We start from the raw sequence: 26,158 nt of genomic DNA, 5'->3' as shown, positions 1-26,158 counted from the left end.
TATATTTAGTGTCATGTATATTTTTACAAATCGAAGGATATTTTCACAAGCCCAGTGTACGTATTCTAACTGCACCTATGGAAATGACTTTACCAGCAGATTCTCTCTTTGGATACAGTATTGCATACCAGAAGAGTATGAGACAGTAAGTTTTAATTATTGTTTGGTTCTTTATATTATAGCTAGGAGTAGAAAAAAATATGGTTTCTTATCGATATAATATTTTATAAATTTTTAAGTTTTAAATCATCAATAAATTTTTAATCCATCGAGAATACGGTTCATACTATATTATATTATAATATATAAAGCTACACTACCACTCACTGACTGACTGACATCGGGTTTCTCGGAAACTACGCGGAAAGTTGGGGGGATTTCGACGTGACCGTGTAGAGGTGCGCCGAGTGACCACCGGAAAAATATTGACATCTCCAACACCCTGGACAAGAGAGTGGACCCCTGGAGGTGCGCAAAAACGGTGCCACCTGGAGGGGGGGTGTCTGAACAAAAAATGCTCGGAACTGGTGGCGATTACCAGGGAAGGTGGAAAAATGGGAATTTTCGCGAAAACAAGATGGCCGCCGTACTTTGCCAAAATCGCCGTTTATGAATCCTTACGTCTCAAATTTGGCACACGTGCTCTGTTCGAGCCGGCGAATCGATCGGTGCCCCGTTCGAGTGGCTCCGGGCCCCGGTTTCCAACTTTCATACAACGTAAAATCCAACGGCCCGCGGAAACGGTGCGAGTTGGGTGGGGGGTGCCGGAACTAAAAATGATCACCACCCTGGGACGCTACCAGGGAGCCATAGTGGGTCGCTCGATTTTGGAATTATTCCATTTTTGGCGCAAACATAAAAACGTAAATTTAGACGAGGTGGTGCAATGGAGAAATACACCAATGACGCATTCGTACTCGCCCAGCTCCCAGGATATCCAGAAAAATCCGAAATCTTAAACTTTCCCTCATCTCTCGAAGACGGTCAACGGCCCGCGCAAACGGTAGCAGCTACATCTGGGGTGCTCGAACTAAACTTGGAGTAGACCTCGAGCAATTACCACAGATAGTGAAAAAAATTCAAAATGGCGGAAAAAATGGCCGCCGCCATACAAATTCTAAAACGGCCATCGCTGGGCCGATCACGCTGAAACTTGGCGCAAGGGCTTTAATCGAGCCTCACATTGAGTTGGCATACTCATAATCGAGTTTCCATCGCTGGTTTCCGAGTTTCATACAACGCAAAATTCGACGGCTCTCTGAAACGGCGCGAGATAGGTGGGGGGTGTAGAACTAAAAAATGATCAGGAAGATGGGGTGCTACCAGGGCAATCGCGAAATTTTAAATTGGACGCAATTTTTTTTCAAAAAATGGCCAATTTTTCAAAGCAAGATGGTGGCGCCGGTTCCGTCACGATCGGTCTGAAAATTGACTTCTGTACTCTAATTGGTCAGATTTACAAAACTGCATACTCAGAATTTCTCTCCGACCCCCGGTTTCCATTTTCCATACATCACGAAACTCAACGGCTCTCTGAACTGGTGGCACTTAGGTTGGGGTGACCAAGGTAAAAAATGTTTAAAAACTTGGTCCGCTTCCAGGCACATAAAAATTTTTGCTAAAAAGCGAAATTTTTTTTTTCGAAAATTTTGTATGGAAATTTCCATAGTAGGAAGGGTAATTGAATAGCATCGGCAAAAGACGGCACCGCGGGCTGCTTGCTGCCCGCGCACCGCGCAACTTCGAGGGTTGACAGCCTCCCGGAGTAGAAAATATTTATTAACTTTTGAACTACCGCACGAGCCAAGCGAGCGAAGCGAGCGAGTCACGGCAGCGGCCAGCGTAAATATTCAAATAGGTAGCGAGGAGCGAAGCAACGAGCGTGTTAGGTTAACTTTTGAACTACTTACCGCACGAGCCAAGCGAGCGAAGCGAGCGAGTCGCGTCAACGGCCGGCCTAAATATTCAAATAGGTAGCGAGGAGCGAAGCGACGAGCGTGTTAGGTTAACTTATGAACTACCTACCGCACGAGCCAAGCGAGCGAAGCGAGCGAGTTGCGGCAGCGGCCGGCCTAAATATTCAAATAGGTAGCGAGGAGCGAAGCGACGAGCGTGTTAGGTTAACTCTTGAACAGTTTATTATGAAAAGTCACTGCCCGCTATCGATAAGACGTTTCAAAAATTTTACCAATATTTGAATAAGTAATTTATAAGCAGTTTAGGTAGCGAGGAGCGAAGCGACGAGCGTGTAAGGTTAACTTTTGAACTACCGCACGAGCCAAGCGAGCGAAGCGAGCGAGTCACGGCAGCGGCCAGCGTAAATATTCAAATAGGTAGCGAGGAGCGAAGCGACGAGCGTGTTAGGTTAACTTTTGAACTACTTACCGCACGAGCCAAGCGAGCGAAGCGAGCGAGTCGCGTCAACGGCCGGCCTAAATATTCAAATAGGTAGCGAGGAGCGAAGCGACGAGCGTGTTAGGTTAACTTATGAACTACCTACCGCACGAGCCAAGCGAGCGAAGCGAGCGAGTTGCGGCAGCGGCCGGCCTAAATATTCAAATAGGTAGCGAGGAGCGAAGCGACGAGCGTGTTAGGTTAACTCTTGAACAGTTTATTATGAAAAGTCACTGCCCGCTATCGATAAGACGTTTCAAAAATTTTACCAATATTTGAATAAGTAATTTATAAGCAGTTTAGGTAGCGAGGAGCGAAGCGACGAGCGTGTAAGGTTAACTTTTGAACTACCACACGAGCCATGCGAGCGAAGCGAGCGAGTCACGGCAGCGGCCGGCCTAAATATTCAAATAGGTAGCGAGGAGCGAAGCGACGAGCGTGTTACCTAACTCTTGAACAGTTTATTATGAAAAGTCACTGCCCGCTATCGATAAGACGTTTCAAAAATTTAACAACATTTGAATAAGTAATTTATAAGCAGTTTCGACTGACTGTAGAATCGCTGTTAGCAGATGTTACAAATGGAAAGGAAATTCGAATGCATTTTCAAATGACTGAAGATTTCTGCCCTGGGATGAGCCGCGAGCTGCTTGCAGCTCGCGCACCACGCAACCTCGAAGGTGGACAGCCCCCCGGAATAGAAAATATTTGAATGGGGAATTTATAAGCATTACCGACTGACTGTAGAATCGCTGTTAGGAGATGTAACAAATGGATAGGAAATTCGAATGCATTTTCAAATGACTGAAGATTTCTGCCCTGGGATGCTTCGCGGGCTGCTTGCAGCCCGCGCACTACGCTCCCTCGAAGGTGGACAGCCTCCCGGAGTGGAAAATACTTGAATGGGGAATTTATAAGCATTACCGACTGACTGTAGAATCGCTGTTAGCAGATGTAACAAATGGATAGGAAATTTGAATGCATTTTCAAATGACTGAAGCTTTCTGCCCTGGGATGAGCCGCGAGCTGCTTGCAGCTCGCGCACCATGCACCCTCGAAGGTGAACCGCCCCCCGGAATAGAAAATATTTGAATTTGAAATTTATAAGCACTTCCGATTGACTGTGGAATCGCTGTTTGCAGATAATAGCAAATTGACGGGGAATTTTAATGCATTTTCAAATGACTGAAGATTTCTGTCCTGGGATGCTTCGCGGGCTGCTTGCAGCCCGCGCACTACGCTCTCTCGAAGGTGGACAGTCTCCCGGAGTGGAAAATACTTGAATGGGGAATTTATAAGCAATACCGACTGACTGTGGGATCGCTGTTAGCAGAAAATTACAAATGGACTGGGAATTCTAACACATTTTCTAATGACTGCCCTTTTGCTTCAACCCACGGGCGAAAGGGGCTCGCGGGCTGCTTGCAGCCCGCGCACCACGCACCCTCAAAGGTCGACAGCATTCCAGAATAGAAAATATTTGAATTGGGAATTTATAAGCACTTCCGATTGACTGTGGAATCGCTGTTAGCAGGAAATTACAAATGGACTGGGAATTCCAACACATTTTCTAATGACTGCCCTATTGCTTCAACCCAGGGGCAAAAGGGGCTCGCGGGCTGCTTGCAGCCCGCGCACAACGCACCAGCTAGTTATATATATATATATATATATATATATATATATATATATATATATATATATATATTATGCTCTGAATTTATTATATTTTACGATATTAATTATAATAATATTATATAGGCGCAAAGTTTGATTACACATTACTATGACGTAAAATTTCTTATCCCTCAGTCTTCCCTCAGTTATAGGTACAAGTAGGGTTACTTGTAAAACACCGGCAACCTCGCAGGACAAGATAGCTAACATCATAAGCAACAACATTTGTTCTACTATGATCAATCTGATCTGATCTTATTTAAAATTATAGGAATGTATTTATAAATCAAAATTAAACCTACGTTTTACCGATTACTAATATTTTCTTTACTATGTTTTCCAGTTTAATAATAAGTGCACCAACAGCAGATAACATTGGTCAAATATTTAGAGCCGAATTAGATAATGGGTTTGTAAGACAAATACCTGTTCCTATATCACATGGTAATTAATTTATTTAATATTATTTTTATAATTTAACGTACATAACTTAGTTACTTCTTCCAAGTACACCAAGCTTTTTAGCATGAAGTTATATCATTAAAATACCTAAATGATATTGAATAAGATAGAGTTCCTGGATTTAATAGAATTATAGGCTAATAAGTAGGAATTACTTCTATTTCGTTATTTCTATTTCGTTCACAAATTTTAAAATCTATACTAATATCATAAAGCTGAAGAGTTTGTTTGTTTGAACGCGCTAATCTCGGGAACTACTGGTCCGATTTGAAAAATTCTTTCGGTGTTAGATAGCTCATTTATCGAGGAAGGCTATAGGGTATATATCATTACGCTACGACTAACAGGAATGGAGCTACGGGGATGAAACCGCGCGGAGCAGCTAGTCATTATATAAAGAATTTAATATGTTCGTCATTGCAAAGTTACGTCGATCAGAAAAAGTAACTAACATCTGTAAAAAGCTGGCTTGAGCAGAATATACACCTTTTTATTAAAAACATAATTGACTAAAATAGTATAATTTGGCCATCAATTTTGTTACAGATCAAAGCAACCAAGACAACTATTGGTTGGGAGCTAGCGTTCAAACGAATTCTACGAATTTTATAGTGAGTCAATATTAACCTTCACGAAGTACAATTTTCATGAGATACTAATTCTTTATATATTTTCAGACCTGTGCTCCTCGATCAACCGATTATTTTAGTAAGTTCGTTTTCTTTATAATAAGTTGATAGACATTTTTGTATTCATTGTAAAATCAATACTGATATTTCTTATAGTTGGCAAAGTAGCTCATCTGTCTGTTAGGTACGTTTTCAAGTCTATTCTACTGAACCAATTTTAATGAAATTGGGTACACAAATAGAGTGAATCTGGGAATAGTTTTACTTTTCACGAATCACGATAGTTATATACCTAAATAATCGACAAAAAAAGGAATTCCACACGCGATCAAACTAGTAAATTTATACGAAATATGATTTCTTTATTAGGTATTTTGATGGGATCAGACTTCAGATGCATTGCAGTACAATTTCATTCATTCATTAATTATTGACATTTTTCATTTGTTTATTAATATTTTGGCGATATAGTAATTGTTGTAAACTGGCTCTCTCAACACAGGCTATGCCTTATAGCAAGAGAGCCAGATTCTTATATCTAAAATTGTACAACAAAATGTCAAATAAATATTTTATTTTATTTTTATTATTGTTGTTTTTTAGATACTCGGGTAAGCAAGTGTATCTTTGAGTCACAAAACCGAATGTACTTCATAACTCTTCAGCCATCCGATAAAAGTAAGTACAAACAATTTTATTAAATACTTAAATGAAACTTCTTATTGAGCCGATTTAAATCCTTTTATATCATAGTTTATTATAAATGCAATAGTTTGCGAAGATGGACGTTTAAGAAAGTAGTAGCATAACTGTTAAGTTATAGGTATGTAGGTATGTAATGACACATGAGCTATAAAAATACCTGATTTTACTCGGAGGAAACCGAGCGGCAAAACTAGTTCTTATATTATAAAGCTTTTACCTATTAATAATTATTATTTTTAGACTTAGGTCTTGATGGCTACGGCTGGAGCATTTATATGGACGAAGATATCTACCTAAACAATCCTATTTTAAAGGGTTAGTAAACAAATATATTATATTTGGTTTTAATAAACTTTTCTTAATACTATGAATTAATTAATTATGTAGTTATTATTTTTGTAATAATTTTAAACTTCTGTACCATACTATTTTGTACAAAGTTTTAGTAACCAAAAGCATTTTCTTATAGGTAACGTACAAGTTTTTTCCATTGAAGAAAATAGTTTTTTCGAAAAGAAGTACAGTCTCTACGATATCCAACAAAAGGCTTTGAATTTTGGTAAGTTTGGACAGTAAAAGATATAATAATTATTATAAAATAAATTACAATGTAATTTTTTGTGACGTTTTGTAATATTTTTTTCCATTTTATATCTAATCTATAATATAAAAATGAATCCCAAAATGAGCAGTGGTGGCTCAGTGGTGAGACCTTAGACTTCGAATCGAAAAGTCCGTGGTTCGAGACCAGGCGAGCGCGCAGGAAATAAATTGATTTTTCAATTTATCTGCGCATGTTGTAACATCACCACAGCTCGAACGGTGAAGGAAAACGTCGTGAGGAAACCGACATGTCGAAGAATTAAAAAGTTCGACGACATGTGTCATCCGCCAACACGCACTTGGCCAGCGTGGTGGATTATGGCCTGTACCCTCATAGGAGGCCCGTGTCCCAGCAGTGGGAACGTGGGCTGATGATGATGATGATGATGATGAATCCCAAAATGTGTTGGTAAGCGCATAACTTTAGAACAGCTGAACCGATTTCTTTAATTTTTTTTTATTAAATTCCTTGAAGTATGAGGATGGTTCTTATGTAGAGAAAACGTGAATATGTACCACGGACGAAGCCGGGGCGGACCGCTAGTTTTTAATAGAATCTTTTTTTTTAGGGTACAGTATAGTAAATGGTAAATTCTTCTCAAACGAATTTTCGTCGCTTGCAATAAGCTCTACGTACGGGGAGTACGGTCAAGGAAAGGTATGGCTTTAATGATTTCATCACTACATAGTATAAAACAATTTTTTATAATACATTTACTTCCGTTAATAAACAATATTTTAAACTAAGATTTTAAGCTTAATCAAAACATGTATTAGTTTCCATACTAAAATTGTATAGGTACAGTAAGGCCGCCTGTCCACCTGCAAGAAAACTTCCGCGAAAAATGTCCGGCAGTCTGTCCGACAGCAACTTGCAAGTCTAATTCCGCGTGTCCACCTGCAAGTAGACTTGCAAGTTGCTGTCAGACAGACTGTCGGACATTTCTCGCGGAAGTTTTCTTGCAGGTGGAAACGCGGCCTAAGTCTTGCTATGTCAAAATTTAAAAGTAACATATTATGTTTTGTCGCGTCTTCCAGATATTTTTCTTCGAAGGCACTCTAGAAGTGGGGTCAATCTCTGACGGGGAAGTGGGGTCGATGTTTGGCGCGGTCCTGGCAGTGGCCAACCTCGGAGGACCACGGTCGTGCCTGCTGGTTGGCGCGCCGACACACACGACCACGGCAAGAAGCTATGATGTTGGGGCCGTGTATTTGTATACGCCGGAGTATGATACTAAAGTAAGTAGAACTAAATAGGGTTAGAATAAAGGGATAGTATATTGCATTCATTCAATAAAAAATAATGTTTGCTGTTTTTGTAAAACTGCGTGGAAAGTACCTATGATTCCGAAATCAACATCAGGAGCATACTACATTCAGGCAGTTTAGCAGCGAATTAATTTAAATTATATGTTTTATTGTATCTGTATAGTTTATACATATCTTTAAGGACTGATTTTTCAATCCTTGGTTAAAACTTATTCATCGAATAACATATTAGACTACCATTTCAAAAATGTATTCTAATTGTCCGTATTTGACCTAAGTATTTGACAGTTTTCAGGTGACATTTTAAAATGTTCATGTAATACTTTATTGGACGGATAAATTTTAACCACGGATTGAAAAATCGGCCCTAAAAGTAGTAAACTATTAAGCGACATTTATATGATTAAACGTGTTTTTGGTTTTGTGTTTATTCTTCGTTGGAGAATTATAGAGAAACTAGCTGGTGCGTTGTGCGCGGGCTGCAAGCAGCCCGCGAGCCCCTTTTGCCCCTGGGTTGAAGCAATAGGGCAGTCATTAGAAAATGTGTTGGAATTCCCAGTCCATTTGTAATTTCCTGCTAACAGCGATTCCACAGTCAATCGGAAGTGCTTATAAATTCCCAATTCAAATATTTTCTATTCTGGAATGCTGTCGACCTTTGAGGGTGCGTGGTGCGCGGGCTGCAAGCAGCCCGCGAGCCCCTTTCGCCCGTGGGTTGAAGCAAAAGGGCAGTCATTAGAAAATGTGTTAGAATTCCCAGTCCATTTGTAATTTTCTGCTAACAGCGATCCCACAGTCAGTCGGTATTGCTTATAAATTCCCCATTCAAGTATTTTCCACTCCGGGAGACTGTCCACCTTCGAGAGAGCGTAGTGCGCGGGCTGCAAGCAGCCCGCGAAGCATCCCAGGACAGAAATCTTCAGTCATTTGAAAATGCATTAAAATTCCCCGTCAATTTGCTATTATCTGCAAACAGCGATTCCACAGTCAATCGGAAGTGCTTATAAATTTCAAATTCAAATATTTTCTATTCCGGGGGGCGGTTCACCTTCGAGGGTGCATGGTGCGCGAGCTGCAAGCAGCTCGCGGCTCATCCCAGGGCAGAAAGCTTCAGTCATTTGAAAATGCATTCAAATTTCCTATCCATTTGTTACATCTGCTAACAGCGATTCTACAGTCAGTCGGTAATGCTTATAAATTCCCCATTCAAGTATTTTCCACTCCGGGAGGCTGTCCACCTTCGAGGGAGCGTAGTGCGCGGGCTGCAAGCAGCCCGCGAAGCATCCCAGGGCAGAAATCTTCAGTCATTTGAAAATGCATTCGAATTTCCTATCCATTTGTTACATCTCCTAACAGCGATTCTACAGTCAGTCGGTAATGCTTATAAATTCCCCATTCAAATATTTTCTATTCCGGGGGGCTGTCCACCTTCGAGGTTGCGTGGTGCGCGAGCTGCAAGCAGCTCGCGGCTCATCCCAGGGCAGAAATCTTCAGTCATTTGAAAATGCATTCGAATTTCCTTTCCATTTGTAACATCTGCTAACAGCGATTCTACAGTCAGTCGAAACTGCTTATAAATTACTTATTCAAATGTTGTTAAATTTTTGAAACGTCTTATCGATAGCGGGCAGTGACTTTTCATAATAAACTGTTCAAGAGTTAGGTAACACGCTCGTCGCTTCGCTCCTCGCTACCTATTTGAATATTTAGGCCGGCCGCTGCCGTGACTCGCTCGCTTCGCTCGCATGGCTCGTGTGGTAGTTCAAAAGTTAACCTTACACGCTCGTCGCTTCGCTCCTCGCTACCTAAACTGCTTATAAATTACTTATTCAAATATTGGTAAAATTTTTGAAACGTCTTATCGATAGCGGGCAGTGACTTTTCATAATAAACTGTTCAAGAGTTAACCTAACACGCTCGTCGCTTCGCTCCTCGCTACCTATTTGAATATTTAGGCCGGCCGCTGCCGCAACTCGCTCGCTTCGCTCGCTTGGCTCGTGCGGTAGGTAGTTCATAAGTTAACCTAACACGCTCGTCGCTTCGCTCCTCGCTACCTATTTGAATATTTAGGCCGGCCGTTGACGCGACTCGCTCGCTTCGCTCGCTTGGCTCGTGCGGTAAGTAGTTCAAAAGTTAACCTAACACGCTCGTCGCTTCGCTCCTCGCTACCTATTTGAATATTTACGCTGGCCGCTGCCGTGACTCGCTCGCTTCGCTCGCTTGGCTCGTGCGGTAGTTCAAAAGTTAACCTTACACGCTCGTCGCTTCGCTCCTCGCTACCTAAACTGCTTATAAATTACTTATTCAAATATTGGTAAAATTTTTGAAACGTCTTATCGATAGCGGGCAGTGACTTTTCATAATAAACTGTTCAAGAGTTAACCTAACACGCTCGTCGCTTCGCTCCTCGCTACCTATTTGAATATTTAGGCCGGCCGCTGCCGCAACTCGCTCGCTTCGCTCGCTTGGCTCGTGCGGTAGGTAGTTCATAAGTTAACCTAACACGCTCGTCGCTTCGCTCCTCGCTACCTATTTGAATATTTAGGCCGGCCGTTGACGCGACTCGCTCGCTTCGCTCGCTTGGCTCGTGCGGTAAGTAGTTCAAAAGTTAACCTAACACGCTCGTTGCTTCGCTCCTCGCTACCTATTTGAATATTTACGCTGGCCGCTGCCGTGACTCGCTCGCTTCGCTCGCTTGGCTCGTGCGGTAGTTCAAAAGTTAATAAATATTTTCTACTCCGGGAGGCTGTCAACCCTCGAAGTTGCGCGGTGCGCGGGCAGCAAGCAGCCCGCGGTGCCGTCTTTTGCCGATGCTATTCAATTACCCTTCCTACTATGGAAATTTCCATACAAAATTTTCGAAAAAAAAAATTTCGCTTTTTAGCAAAAATTTTTATGTGCCTGGAAGCGGACCAAGTTTTTAAACATTTTTTACCTTGGTCACCCCAACCTAAGTGCCACCAGTTCAGAGAGCCGTTGAGTTTCGTGATGTATGGAAAATGGAAACCGGGGGTCGGAGAGAAATTCTGAGTATGCAGTTTTGTAAATCTGACCAATTAGAGTACAGAAGTCAATTTTCAGACCGATCGTGACGGAACCGGCGCCACCATCTTGCTTTGAAAAATTGGCCATTTTTTGAAAAAAAATTGCGTCCAATTTAAAATTTCGCGATTGCCCTGGTAGCACCCCATCTTCCTGATCATTTTTTAGTTCTACACCCCCCACCTATCTCGCGCCGTTTCAGAGAGCCGTCGAATTTTGCGTTGTATGAAACTCGGAAACCAGCGATGGAAACTCGATTATGAGTATGCCAACTCAATGTGAGGCTCGATTAAAGCCCTTGCGCCAAGTTTCAGCGTGATCGGCCCAGCGATGGCCGTTTTAGAATTTGTATGGCGGCGGCCATTTTTTCCGCCATTTTGAATTTTTTTCACTATCTGTGGTAATTGCTCGAGGTCTACTCCAAGTTTAGTTCGAGCACCCCAGATGTAGCTGCTACCGTTTGCGCGGGCCGTTGACCGTCTTCGAGAGATGAGGGAAAGTTTAAGATTTCGGATTTTTCTGGATATCCTGGGAGCTGGGCGAGTACGAATGCGTCATTGGTGTATTTCTCCATTGCACCACCTCGTCTAAATTTACGTTTTTATGTTTGCGCCAAAAATGGAATAATTCCAAAATCGAGCGACCCACTATGGCTCCCTGGTAGCGTCCCAGGGTGGTGATCATTTTTAGTTCCGGCACCCCCCACCCAACTCGCACCGTTTCCGCGGGCCGTTGGATTTTACGTTGTATGAAAGTTGGAAACCGGGGCCCGGAGCCACTCGAACGGGGCACCGATCGATTCGCCGGCTCGAACAGAGCACGTGTGCCAAATTTGAGACGTAAGGATTCATAAACGGCGATTTTGGCAAAGTACGGCGGCCATCTTGTTTTCGCGAAAATTCCCATTTTTCCACCTTCCCTGGTAATCGCCACCAGTTCCGAGCATTTTTTGTTCAGACACCCCCCCTCCAGGTGGCACCGTTTTTGCGCACCTCCAGGGGTCCACTCTCTTGTCCAGGGTGTTGGAGATGTCAATATTTTTCCGGTGGTCACTCGGCGCACCTCTACACGGTCACGTCGAAATCCCCCCAACTTTCCGCGTAGTTTCCGAGAAACCCGATGTCAGTCAGTCAGTGAGTGGTAGTGTAGCTTTATATATTATAATTGTGTAAAAATAAATATATTTGAATAAATTTGATGACACGAATTCTGTAAATAAAACTCATATCATAAGGAACCTTATAATTAAAAACAATGCATTCATATAAATAACTTTAATGGCACAAGATATACTTACTAAACATAAAAGCTAATATGTATGTATTGGAAAGTAGAGTCTCTTGAACTCAAGGGATCTAGCGTTAGAGTTGAGAGCCCATTGAATGGCCGAGAAAAATCATACTCCTTTCAAGACGTATGAAGATCAAAGATGTTGATATTATGCTACGGAATATGGAGGTTTTTTTGACGGCAACGCGTAGATAATAATTCTTATTACAATATGGGTTGAAATGTAATTTACTGTGGACATAATAATGTAAGTAGTATATATTAAATTGTCTTTGAAATGTGTAAAAACCAGGATAAAATAGATAGATCAAGGACATGTTAAGTTTCCTATATATTAAATAAAAGTTTTTTTTTTAAACGTTGCGGCGTTAAAACAGTAACAATATTCGAAGATCGATCTTACTTGTACCGATTTTTTTTTTTAATATTTTAAGTGTTACTGTTCTGTACCCCAAGAATATCTAGAACTAATATTAGTGTATAAATGTTGGTAAAGACAGAAATAGTGCTTCATACCGATACAGAAATGTAGTAACATATTTTATATATTTGTAATTATTTCAGATATTGAAGTTGCACAGAATTATAACAGGAGTATCGAATGCAGGCTACTTCGGGGCAGCCATTGCTAGCGTGGGAGATATGGACGACGATGGACTTGATGGTATGGTTTCAATATATTATAATAATGCAGTAAGCTCAATAATCTCAAAAAACAGGTTTCTTATGCATGTCTAAATAATACTATTTAAATATTTTTTGTGTAAAAGTAATCTAACATCTAAATCATCTACATCTTAGTTCAATCTAACATTCGAATTAAAAGGCAATAGGATACTTTATTAGTAGATATTAGTGACTTTACGACCCTAATACTGATACATTACCTATCAGAATATACACAAAAAGTAAATAAAAATCATCCATTATGTTTATAGGTTCATTATCAAACCCTCGTTTTTTACGGGTTTCAACCGATTTTTGTGAAATGTTTTGTGTATTATAATATTCGATAGTTCTAAAGTAATTTATGAAAATTACTACTTTCTATCCCAAGCTTCAAGACTGTCCTATTTAAAATAATAAATTTCCAAACAAACAGAAGTGGCGATCTCAGCTCCATATGAAAACGATGGGCAAGGCGCAGTATACATATACACTGGCGCGGGTTTACTCGCCGGCCACTCGTGGGCGCAAAGGATAGAACCACCAGACACCATGTACACTTTTGGTTTGAGTCTCTCTGCGTTAGATGATTTTACATTGAACGGGTGTGATGGTATGTTTGAAACTTTTTATTAGGTAATTAATATTACATGTTCTGTACAATACTGAAAATGCATCAATTTTGAACCCTACCGACGCGGACGCTTGAATAGAAACTTCTAGAACTTTAGATGAATGAGTGTTAGATATTATAAAAGTCAGACTTGATAAAAGTTCTTATTAATCAAGTAAATACCTAATCCTATACGAATATTCTACGTGATTTATAATAAAAAAGTAAATGATCGAAAATTCAAATTTAAAAAATACGTGTTACAAGAGATAAATTTAATTTACCAATAATGTTTATTTTGTTTCGCTGCTTTTTATATGAATTTTTAATTTTTAATTTTAAGTGCTCTACGTAGCGTAGCACGTAGCACGTGCAGCGTAGGTAAATGTCATAAAAATTATATATTTGTCATATTGCTTGTATTGTGTGTATAGAATTGAATATTTTATCATCTTCTTTCTTATTAAGCCCTCAAAAAAGGAAATCATTATATTAATATGCCATTTCTGTTAAGGTTTAGCGATTGGAGCCCCTCGTAGTAATAAGGTCGCTCTATATAGAGGCATACCATTAATAACAGTCGTCTTATCTACAAACTACACACTTGCAAAGGTAATATATTAAATGATATATGAAGGTTATATGATGTTATAATAGAAGATGAATTTAAATTTTAAAAATATTAATTGTGTTATTTTTTTTTTCAGCGACCTAAAGATGCAAATTCCTTTGACATTGAAGTTAAATTAAATGTGAACTATTCTAGTAATTTGGGACGAATTGACGCAGGTGAGTGATATTTTTTTATATAACAATACTATAAAATAATCACTACAAATCACAATAACTTTAACAAAATATAATTTAGTCATACTAGGGATAGGTTCAAATCAGATAAGAGTCACTCAAGAATTTCTACTGTTAAAAAAATTGTTTAATCGTTGGCGCTTATTTTGAACAATCCATTCAAATCATTATTCACGATTCTTCAGATTTCAAATTTTATTTTATTATTTTAGTTCTAGCAGTAAAATTAGAGATAATGCACCCAAATGCAAAGTTGGCAGATGCAGGTGCTGACGGCACATACACATATAACGTGGCTTTGGCTTCTAAAGACACTGAGATGTCGAGAAGAATCAAAATCTTAACTCCAGCTGTAAGTATATCTTTAGCATACTTCTAATTTCCTAAAACCTTTGTATTGCCTTGAGGTGCGTACAGATTATATAACATTGTGTTATATAACACGACAAAATGTACTGATAAATTGTTAAGTATAACAATGTTACATTGTTTTATAAGATTTTTCAGTACATTTTGACGTGTTATATCACAATGTTATATAATCTGTACGCACCTTAACATCAGAATGGAAAATGAAAAGATATTTGATAATTTGAAAAAATAAAATACGTGTTGTATTTTATTTTTATCAAATGTGAAGTGATGTTGGAAATGTTTCATTGATAATTTATTTGACATCTTAAAAATTAAGCAGCACTTATATACCATACATGGTAACCTTATTATATTCTTATTTCATTTCATAAGTCGTAAGTATAAGCTCTCTCTGAAAATTAATTACTATTTATTTAATACGTTTAATTCACTTCAAATATGAAAAACGTAGTGGTAAATATTATTCTTAATATTTGCTTAAATTTTACGCGAGTCCCGTTAAATTCGCGTTAAAATTGTTAACAGGAGGGTGACTACGAGCAAGTGATATCTTACAAAGTATCAGCTGAACTGGTCAACGATCCAATGTCAGCGAAGCACTACAGAACATCTCAAGTGATGCTGAGTGACCGCAGCATCCTCCTCTCACTAGGGTCTATATGGGCGGCAGACTGCGGCAGCATGGAATGCAACCCGAAGTTTACTGCAAAGTTGACGTCATCGATGCCGTAAGATTTTGACTTACTAACATTATAAATGCAACTTGCAAGTGTTTATTTGTGTTTTTAGTTCTGACAATTGGTAGGTGGTTTTTAGTTTTAGTAAAAAGAAAAGAATACACATCGTACAGAGCGATTCTAAGGTATGATTTTCGTGTCTGGATAATATAGGTTAGAGAGTGGTATAGGCTACTTTTAACTGCGGTGAAACATCTCATTCCCATGGGAATTTCCTTTGACTGTGTGGACGAAAAGCTACTTAGAATAGAAAAATAATATAGATAATGATTAGTAATGTTTCAGTGATTTAATGCTGAAAACTATTAACATAGGTATGCATTATACGTACTACGTGTTTGTTCTAGTTTATTGTTATCAATGATAATCAGTTCGAAATGTATGCTTTCAAAATATATTTTTTTCAATATCTCTACCTCTAAGCTCTCTATTCCTTTCTAGCTTTTTATCTTATTGTGGCCTTTCGGCTACAGAAATAATACAAAAATAAAATATCATCACCAGGTAACACAAATAGTTTCAATATAATATAATGATCATTTCATGATTCGTCATATAACAGGAAAACCTATACACCTTGGACATCAGACAACGAGACAGTATCGATATATCTTCACAATGACGGCGAAACTGCATACTCAGCGTGTGTCAAGATACGGGTACATACTGCACGTATACTCCAACCTTCGTCTAGTTGTGTTAGAATGGACGACGATGTTCTCATTTGTAAGCCGAAGACGCTCCTGCGAAATGGTGATTACTGGGTATGTCTTGAAAATTTTGCATGTATGGTGTTAATTGATTATTACGAAGACAATGTGATTCGTTTTCTATTTATGATTTCACTCTATGTGCCCTTACGCACTAGCGGTTAACCGCGGGGGCGGCTAACCGCGCGGTTAGCCGCTTTCCCATTTTAATATGCAACCGCTTTATGATTAGTGCGAGATGTATTTCTCTTTATGGTTACACTCTATGTAACCCGCTTTTTAATAGATATTTTGCCTATTTTGTTAATCACCAATTTCTTTAAATAGACGATATTATACTTATTAAAGATACATCAATTTTTTTTATTTTTTTTTATTCAGTGTCTATGCTAAAGATCTCGTTAAAAAAGTATATGGTAGATTTATTTATTAATATTCCAGAATATAACCAACATTTATTTGGAGACAAGTGACTTGACGAGCAATGAAAAAACCATTCAGATCGATTACGATGTGTACAACCACTGTAACAAGGACGAGAAAACGCATTACGAAGAAATATTCGTTCTCGAGTCAGTCAGCACTGGGATCATTGTACAAAGGTACCTTTTGTGAATTTGATTTTGTTATTATGTAGGCATAATCACCCTCAAAATATATTTATAGTTATGTCAAAAAAACTTTAGTTATGCGTACCTGTATCAGGCGGAGTTTTATTACGAACGTACGACTGAAAATTACTGTGGTATTGTGCATTTTCCTGCATATTTTAGTCAAATAATAAACTTCCTCCTGTTAATCGTACTTACGACTGATTCGAATTCCCGATGAATTAACTAAGACTAATTAGTTAATTCTTGATTTAATTGTTATCATAGTTACGTAATTTTACGTAATTAAAAATATATATAAAAAATGTTTCAAATTGTGAGAGTTCCTACTAGATTAAATATTTAATTGATTTCGTATACTTAATATCTTTTTGCTTTACCAGAGCCTCAAACGTCGAAGGGGCAGTTAATATAACGACGTTGGAAATTGAAGAGGGGAAACGCCTACAGCACTCTTATACGGTAAGCGTCTGTCGTTTTATATTATTATAACGTAATTTAAATGTTTAACGTGTCCAGAATATAAATAGGGTGAAGAATTTTCTTGTGAAAATTAGGTCACTCTTGCGGAAGAATAAAGTTATTGCTTCTAAAAAATACGAAGCTCGAAATAGCCACTAAATTGATACCACGTAGTATTTTATCAAATAGGTAAGGAGCCGAGCGGTGGCTCAATCAAATTTTTGTTTGGTTCTCGGACTTCGAAAGTCGGAAGATCGGGACTAGAGGATCTTATTTTTTAATTTAGTCGTACAGTATCAAAAATCACAACTCCTCAATCGGTCAACTAAAACATCGTGTGATAACCGCTTTTATAATATCATTAATATCCACTAATCAAAAAGTTCGAAGGCATGTCAAGCCCACTTTTGCTCAGATTGGTGGATTACCTATAACCTGATAGATACCTCATAGAAGCCACAAAGCTGACTTTCATTTCATCGTTAACCTAGAATCAATATTGTTACAGATCAGTAATTTAGGACCAACAAACTGGGTTTCCGTCAAATGTGAAGTTGTATTACCGAGAAGAAAATATTTAGAAGTTATGGAAAATCCAATTGAGGTAAAATAATATGTATTTTAACTATTAAGTATTATAATAATAATCAGTGATAAGTACCTACCGTGTTCTTTTATCTCTATATTTAAGCATGAAACTACAATAAGGGCTGATTTTTCAATACTTGATTAATACATATTCGTCGAATAACGTAGGTAGGTACCTACTTGGTAGGTACTATACTACTATTTCAAAAATGTATTCTTTGGCCGTACCTACTTGACAGTTTATGGATGAATATTATCGTGTTTAATACTTTATTGGACGAATAACTTTTAACTATGGATTGAAAAATCGGCCCTAAACATAACAATATTTCAGATAAATACCGAGAAATCTGTAATAAAATGTGACGTAAATGCGAACGAAGGTACTGAAGATGTTATAAAAGCATTGTGTAATATTGGAGACCTGCGGAGGACTAAAGCAACTAAAATTTTCATAAGCATGTTTGTTCTGCCGAAAGGATTAGGTATGAGAACCTTATAACGAAAATATGAATGTTTTTATTTTTCAGGTGATGGTTAAAAGCCCAACCAACAAGAATTGTTACTTACCGCCGATTTATTACCTACAGTCTATACCATAGATAATAATATACAATACCAGTACTATATTATCTGTGATAATATTATACTCAAATTATTATACTAGTACTAACCTACCTAGTTAAATCTAGATTATATAGGTAATTAACGGAAAATTTAATTACATAAATGGTATTTTACCATGGTGGGTTGAAAAATGAAAATAATAGTATTTTTTTAAAAAGTAACGTTAGGATCATAGTGCTTTTACATAACTAAATAAATATAAAAAATAAAAGCTCTGTAATAAGAATATGATGTGGGCCTTGGGGTCTATGCAATAATAATTGTTAACCTATTTATATGTAGAGATTCTTGATTAGTTTATTATTTCACAGAAAACATAATATACAAAGAAAACGTGGAATTAACGACTGAAATAACTTTGATGTTTAATGAGCAACAAACTTACAGGTAAGCAAAAAATAATATGAAGGTTTTAAATATTAATATGTAAGTAATTTATAATTATAATTTTTGAGTAATTTAATTATTTATTTTTCAGCATAACAAACACGCTCTGCTACTATCGAGAGACTGTATCATCCTGGATCATATTACTGGCCATTCTATTTGGTCTCCTTATAATCATCATTATAGGTTATGTACTTTATAGGGTAAGTTATTAGATTCAAATAATCCATACTAATATTATAAATGCGAAAGTAACTCTGTCTGTCTGTCTGTTACTCAATCGCGCCTAAACTACTGAACCAATTTGCATGAAATTTGGTATGGAGATATTTTGATACCCGAGAAAGGACATAGGCTACCTTTTGTTGCGAAATATGTACCACGGGCGAAGCCGGGGCGGACCTCTAGTAGTACTTAGATAAGTTACTAAAAGGCTTTCCGCAAATCAAAATCAAGCGCCTAGGTATTTAGCATCAAAAATTAGACTTATAGATTCATCGATTGAAATTTTAATCAGATTCTATTGTTGGGGGCTTGTTATCGACAAGCCCGTGACTGTCTGTGCATAGCGCACGAACTGTTTATATATGAGTTACCGTGTGAACTTTCTTAGCGTTACACTTGAAATTCGATAACTCATAAATTGGCTTGTCGACGCTGCACTATAAACCACTATTTGTTTTACAAGAACCTTCAGTTTTATAGTTAACGTCGTGGTCGTTTCAATAGTGATATAGTTTGGTTTTTAATAAGTAGATAGGTTACTTCTTTATTTAATTGATTATACCTTAAATCGTTCCAGTGTGGTTTTCTACAAAGAAAGAAGAAGCAACGTCTTAACAATCTAAAGAAATCCATCAGAAAGCAAAACTCAGTAAGTATATTTTTTTAACGCGCAGTCATTTTCTACTTGAAAAAAGTTTACAAAGCTATTAAAATACCTATAGTGTTTGCATTTATCCATTTAAAATGGATAATTTCAAATTAGCGAAAAAACAAACAAATAATGTGTGACGGCAGACAATGAAACTAAAGTTTACTTATATTCTCAGAGCTATCTCGATTTTTAACTAGATGGCAGTAGTTACCTATATAAATCAGTGACTCGTTTGCAATTTAATCTTGCGATAATAATTAATTGAAGTAGGTATTAAATTATACCAATATGTTTCTAATTATTAATAATTAATAGTACCATTGTATCAATCAGATACCTATAGTAAATTATTGATAATATAATAATTGTTCTTTTATCATGAAGAGTTTTAACTTTCATATACTAAGTATTTAATTTAAGTGTAACGTGTAAGTGTATCCCTAAATTATTATCTAAGGTACCTCTTATATTTATAAATATTATATCTTGAACCTAATTTACAGGACAGACAAAAGGACAGAACATCAGGCGCGGAAAGCTTACAATGTGACGAAGAGTATTTAGTGCCTGATGAAGATTCGGTACAACATCATACTGATAAATAATATAATAATTAAGAGATTATTTGTGTTTTTGGATTTTAATCCAGATCTGTAGATCTCAATCTTTGACATGTTTGTTATGTGCTTTATGTAGGTGTACTTATTAACTGAATATTGTTTTTAAATACCAATCACAGAACAAATATACTCTAGGGAGATACCAATATAGAACTATTTTTACTTTATTACAGTTGTTTTTGACTTCGATCAAAGCCCACTAAAACGTATTACAAATAAGCTGACCAGATGACTTGTAAAGCTGAAAATACTTTGCCATAAAATATAAACTATAAATTTATAAGAAATAGAAAAAACTCGATCACGAGGCGTGACTCGAACCCGTATCCTTTCACGCCAATCGGGCGGACGCCTGACCAACTCAGCCACCCGTGACCCGTGATTAGAAACTATATTTTCTATTCTTATCTGTATCAAGTACCTATAAGGTAGTTTTGTATATTCATATAATTTTGTAATTCTTAGACTGAATGTATATATTTTCTGTTATGTAAACCCAAAAATATGTGTTCAACAGTTTTCGTCAACTTTAAACTTTAACATAAATCTTTAGCGTGTAACCCACCCATGTAACCCACAACATCTAAAATAGGAAGGCAATAAATAAAACAAAATATAATTATGCAATAGTTTTATTGTAAGAACGGGTCCAATGGTGGAGCTACGCCCGCTACACTACCGCTACACAGATAACTACCAACTCTCACTGCTCATCTCTTACCTTCCCGGAAGTCACATTTACACATCATTTACACTCAATTAACACTACAATTACATTTATTAGAGTAGATATTAAGCACGTCACGTTTTAATGCTCTTACTCCCGGTACCTAAAGTAGCTTCACAATCTAATACATTTATACTCTGCATTACAAATCTAGTTAGAAAAATGTACCTTATTGTTACTGTAATACGGTCTAAACTTGTTCGACGGTCACACTAAAGCTGTATTCACATTGAGCGACGAAATGAAATGATGTTTTCTAACTAGGTTTGTACTGAGCGACACATATTGGCTAGTACACGAATAAGTCGACTGAGTACAAGTGAGACTTTGCTATTATCCGTGTGTCCGGTACAAGACGCTAAAAAAATTATTACAATAGTTTTGGCAGTTCGCAACAATGGTAAAATGCAACTAACTCGACAGTAATACAAATATATTTACAATCGTCCTGTCACCTTCCAACTAAATCACAATCCTAAAAGTGTGACGTAACTAATCGAATATAGGAAATCGATAGGTCCCTATCGCAAATAAAAGCAACTCCGACTATTTGTCTAACTTCCGCAAAATGACAATGGATGGTTCCTTATAAAAATTCTCAAAATACATTCAAATTTAAAACGCTTTATAATCTTATTTTATTGTTTCGTTTGTAACACGACAAATTTATAAAAGCTCCTCAAAATTTGAGTATATTTTGAGCATTTAGAAATTTTCCTACTTTATCACGCAACCACTGTCGCTTGCGGAAAGGGCCGATACACAGATAGCATTTACAGAATCAAAATCAACGCCAGATGGCGCTTCTTATGCTCCTGTGTGAAACGGCCCTTATACTTAAGGGCATTACGTACAATTAGTATACAGCCATTTTGAATAATTTTAAAATTAGATCAACTTAAACACGTATATCAGTGCACGAATATATATTTACAACACGACTGGTAAGTGAAAATAAAACGTCTTAAAATACGAAAAAATCTTACAACTTCCGGACAACTGTATTTTTGAGACACGTAATATCGACTGCTTTCATTCTGTGTTCGAGTCGTAAGTCACATGTCTCAAACATTCAGCCGAGCGGGGATATTTTTTTTATCATTTTATAATTATAAGAAGAATCTTAAGTAATAGAAATTAAAGTAAAAATATGCGACTAAGAGCAGAGGCAGTTTGTTATTAACATAAAAACTAAAGTCTTATCCTTTTACCGTCTAATATTTACATGAATCGTGCCTCGCTTGCCTCTGTAAGCATTCAAGTGTTAAAACTTACGGCTACAAGAAAAAAATAAATGACTGACCAACATACAAACTAAATACGTCAATTCGTGCCGAGTTTTAATGTAATCGCCGCTAGGTGGAACCACATTTTTGTGAACTACCCTCCAGTAGCAATTACACAAAATCAGCTCATAACCTAAACTAAAGATCACTTGTGTGCTAAATGGAAAGAAACGTGTACTTAAAACAACAAACGAGATCTCTAACAGTCTGGAAACGAATTATTTACAATTACACATTATTAATAATATGTAGAATTAAAAGCGTGTTGAAATACGAATCGAATCACTTATATGTACAGCAGTTATCGATTATCTAAAACTATTTCGGGTAATAGTCCTCGACTCGGGAGAGCGGTCGAAGTTTCCAGGCGTTTCTCGAAACTTCGACCGCTTTTTGTTGTTATACTATTTGGAAGCGACTACGTACAATCTATATACAGGTCATACGCGGCAGCATGGAGGCTGTATTTTTGATCACAGTAACAGTTATCTGTATAAGGCAAGGTGGGGTCCGTTGTCCAATACACTATTACGACGCACGTGCACGCATTTTGCGTACCATCTTTGCTTTTAATTTACAGGACTATTTCTAGAATATTCTTTTCTGTTAACAAGTTTCTGTCAACACGTGTGATAATAGTATTTTGGGCAGACACTATTTTGTACCATCTAGGCGGTTATCTGTACCAACACCAAAAAATATATATTGAAACAGACGTTCCATCTTTGAGATTATTGCATATTGGTACAGAAAACCCGCCAACCTATTGGATTTCTATATCGGTTTACATCCCATACCAAACTAATTAATACTACACAATTTATTTACACATTTTTTTAATTACTTTTTAATCACTAATATAGTTTTGAACTAGATTAAGGCTACGTCCGTTGACACTCGCACAAATCTATGTATTACATGTTAGCAGCGTGATACATAACTACACAAAATAAGGAGAACATCAATTTTGAAACGTATACATATTAAGATTATATCAATGGCCAATAAAGACAAATTACACGCACACTATCACACATCAGAATTATTACATAACTAATAATAAATGCTTGAAATAAACGTCACACACTACCACATGTATATTACCGTAGTATAGACCAAAAGCAGTATATTTATTTTTTCTACACCATATTTATGTAGACGTATCGATCACTTTTTAATATGAACTAATTTTTATTTTTATACAGGCTTAATAGTTGAATCTACTCAACTTTAAAAAAATAATCAACAAATATCTTTGCATTTAAGTATTAAATTGTGATATATAAAATATTTTACACAATCATTTCTGACGCTCACAATAAAAATGCTGCTTTTCCTCTATCCAGCGATATTAATAAAATCAAAATTGTAATTACTGAAATATGTCAATTTACTTCTATATCTATCTAACCTAACTACATAAAAATGTCAGTCGATGTTACATACAATGGTGTTTAGGGAAACACAAAACAGGCTGAGTACAGACGGCCGACACGTCGAGATTCATTAGTAGCTTCGACATAAGCGCATCGCCATCTGAACGCGGCCTTAACGAACAAAAAAATCATTATATTTTTTTTTATTCATTTTCCATAAAACTAAATTTACCTCTAAGACGTTTAATAATATATTGCAACGTTTATTGCTTGCAATCCACATAACGTTCAGGCACACACCGAAAATCTACCCTCACATACACAACTATCTGATGGAATAGCGAATAAAATGATGTTACTATCCCTAACAAGCATGGCCCTTTAATATACGAGGTACGCAAGTTCTATACCGTCCGCTCTATACTATCTATGTCCCTCTCCATTCGTTGTACACCACATTGAAACATCCATTTGAATAATACAGGCCAGTTTCGTGACCGCATTTCAAAGGAACTTATCATAACCAATCGTTACCTTACCCATTGACTGCTCTCTACGATACCAATCTATACTAATCTACAAACCCATCGCTACTATAATAATATAAGTGAAAATATAAAATATTTGGTAAATATATAAATGTTTTTTTTTATGTATTTTCTCTATCGCAAATGAGAAGGAATCTTGTAGTCTTTTACTTATATATTTAGAACATGGTTATGTCGTAAATGCGAAAAATTTGCATGTCATGAACGTGGTGTATTTTATCGATTTTTCCTAAGATCAGATCATTAGAATTATATCTATAAACACTTCAATATATCTCACAGTACACATATAATCCGTAATATATAAACTAAGTGAAATGTAAACATCGATTGGTGTTATCAATTGTACATTGGTGAATTTTACATCTATTATTATTATTCATTATTGACAAAACCGAAATTTAAAATTACAATTATCATACAATCTTATACATAGAATACTTCATTTCACTACCAAAATATATACGAAACGTTAGTTACATCAATAAAAATAAGTGTGACCCTCGTCACTATAGCTTTGAAGTTAATGAAACATGTAAAGCGCTCTTGTCATTTTTTTATAATTTTTCATTTTTATCGTAGTGTTGATCACCGTCATCCTACCATCCGTACAAACAAAGAGACAGACGCGAAACAGCGTTCGCTCACAAACACATTGAGATCAAAATTGCTTGCGCGTTCGAAACAAAAATTCCCGTTCGGCGTTTGCATTTTTTTCGTCGTTAGCGAGGGAGATAGCGCCCAAAGCCCTTGAACAGAGTCTTAGCGAGTGCGTATTTAATATAGGGCGCGCTTGTCGAAGCCGCGCTTAGACTCGCGTCATTCCCACTGGTGCGGCGACGGCGGCAGCTCCGACGGGTGCGCGACTGTCGAGCTGCAAGTCGCGAGTCGCATGGATTAGTCGCAAGTCTGTGTCGTGCTTTACCCACACCCAGGCCACTGGACTTGTGTTGGAATCAAACTTTACTTTTTTTTTATTTTTGTGATAATTTTATTTTATATTCGGTAAGTATTTTTTATTTAAATTATATCTTTATAAATATTGATTCCAACACACGTCCCAAAATTTTTCGACCATGCATTGTTTCGAAATTTGTGATTAAATTAAATTTATTTTTCCAAAATATTTCAACTGTAAAATTGCATTGCAAATCAAATCTACTGAAAGTCTACTACTTATAGAAAAAGACAAAATCACCACAACCGAGTGCTTGGCACTTTGCTCACTGCCTACTCATGCACTAAATACTTTTCGGGACAAACATATTTTTCTGAACCATGATCGCAGACCTGTTTCCGAAATATTTTTTTTTGCCTATTTTTTCAAGAAAATTAAAGTGAAAAAAACGAAAGAAAAGCAAGCAAGATAAATCACAACATATTATTCTACTTTCAATGTTTTTTATTGTAATTCATAATCATGATTTTATATAAATATTTCGGAAGCAAGTCAATTAAAACTCCCAACGTGACCGCATAGTAACTGCATTCAAAACCTTTATTTCTTCTGGTTGCTCAACTGATACATGCATTTTAGCGATCGCTTGTAAATTATATTTAAGAAAGGGGTAGTAAAGTAAAAAAGGACATTTATTACTAAAATAAATGTGAAATATATATAAAAACATTTCACAAACATTTCAAAAGTTTAAAGTAAAAGATCGCCAAAATGCTAAAAAAATCATCAGATAATCGAAAGAAAACGCATGCATATCATTCGGAATGGGAAAAATAAACTATCCAACGATCAACCCTTTTGAAATTACGATTGACGTTTTCTCGTAAAGGCAACACTAAAACCATGGACTTGTTAAACGATTTTAGCTCTTAACATGACACCAATAAGACTTAATTTGTGTAAACTTAGTTTTTTTTTTCTTAGTTCAGGGTTGCCTCTTCGATAAACGCCCGCGTATATACGGACAACACAATATAACGTGCGGTGACGCTTACTGGACTTGGGCACTACGCCATTACGCAGCGCACAGAAATATCACAGGCGAGAGCAGAAGTATTTTTGCCGCTGTCTTGAAAGGGGAACAAACTTTTGCTTTCGTACTCGCTCTAGGG

General features: G+C 36.9%; 2 protein-coding genes across 5 annotated transcripts in view; one reads left to right on the top strand and one right to left on the bottom strand.

Annotated features, from left to right (window-relative positions):
- LOC123690867 (integrin alpha-5-like) lies at positions 1 to 20,773 on the top strand. Of its 2 annotated transcripts, XR_006751341.1 has the most exons (25): positions 1 to 145; positions 4,415 to 4,515; positions 5,080 to 5,144; positions 5,211 to 5,241; positions 5,766 to 5,840; positions 6,108 to 6,182; positions 6,337 to 6,426; positions 7,040 to 7,128; positions 7,509 to 7,709; positions 12,636 to 12,735; positions 13,174 to 13,350; positions 13,865 to 13,962; positions 14,058 to 14,139; positions 14,370 to 14,509; positions 15,058 to 15,260; positions 15,832 to 16,033; positions 16,421 to 16,581; positions 16,974 to 17,052; positions 17,561 to 17,656; positions 17,975 to 18,125; positions 18,579 to 18,654; positions 18,746 to 18,857; positions 19,457 to 19,528; positions 20,035 to 20,223; positions 20,325 to 20,773. XR_006751341.1 is itself a non-coding variant. In XM_045634967.1 (24 exons), exons 1-24 carry the CDS (start codon positions 78 to 80, stop codon positions 20,134 to 20,136), a joined length of 2,646 nt encoding a protein of 881 aa, XP_045490923.1. In that variant the 5' UTR covers positions 1 to 77; the 3' UTR covers positions 20,137 to 20,773. The 2 variants fall into 2 exon arrangements, 1 of the variants encoding a protein (XP_045490923.1); XM_045634967.1 differs by having other exon boundaries at positions 20,035 to 20,773.
- Positions 20,768 to 26,158, bottom strand: part of LOC123690869 (serine/threonine-protein kinase NLK) — a 114,366-nt gene continuing 108,975 nt past the window's right edge. For 2 of the 3 annotated variants that reach the window (XR_006751342.1, XM_045634969.1), the window contains exon 10: positions 20,768 to 24,962. Coding sequence is in view for 2 of the 3 variants with exons in the window: in XM_045634969.1 (XP_045490925.1) it covers positions 24,908 to 24,962 (55 nt within the window). In the remaining variant the exon portion in view is untranslated. The other variant, XM_045634970.1, reaches the window with a different exon arrangement.

Source organism: Colias croceus, chromosome 4 (assembly GCF_905220415.1).
Source record: "Colias croceus chromosome 4, ilColCroc2.1".
NCBI lineage: Eukaryota > Metazoa > Arthropoda > Insecta > Lepidoptera > Pieridae > Colias > Colias croceus.
This window is presented reverse-complemented; position numbering and strand designations above follow the sequence as displayed.

Coding starts and splice junctions, on each gene's coding strand:
- LOC123690867 (XM_045634967.1), top strand. CDS start 78: ATGGAAATGACTTTACCAGCAGATTCTCTCTTTGGATACAGTATTGCA. Junction 7,710..12,635: donor CGCCGGAGTATGATACTAAA/GTAAGTAGAACT, acceptor TAATTATTTCAG/ATATTGAAGTTGCACAGAAT. Junction 16,034..16,420: donor TGCGAAATGGTGATTACTGG/GTATGTCTTGAA, acceptor TTAATATTCCAG/AATATAACCAACATTTATTT.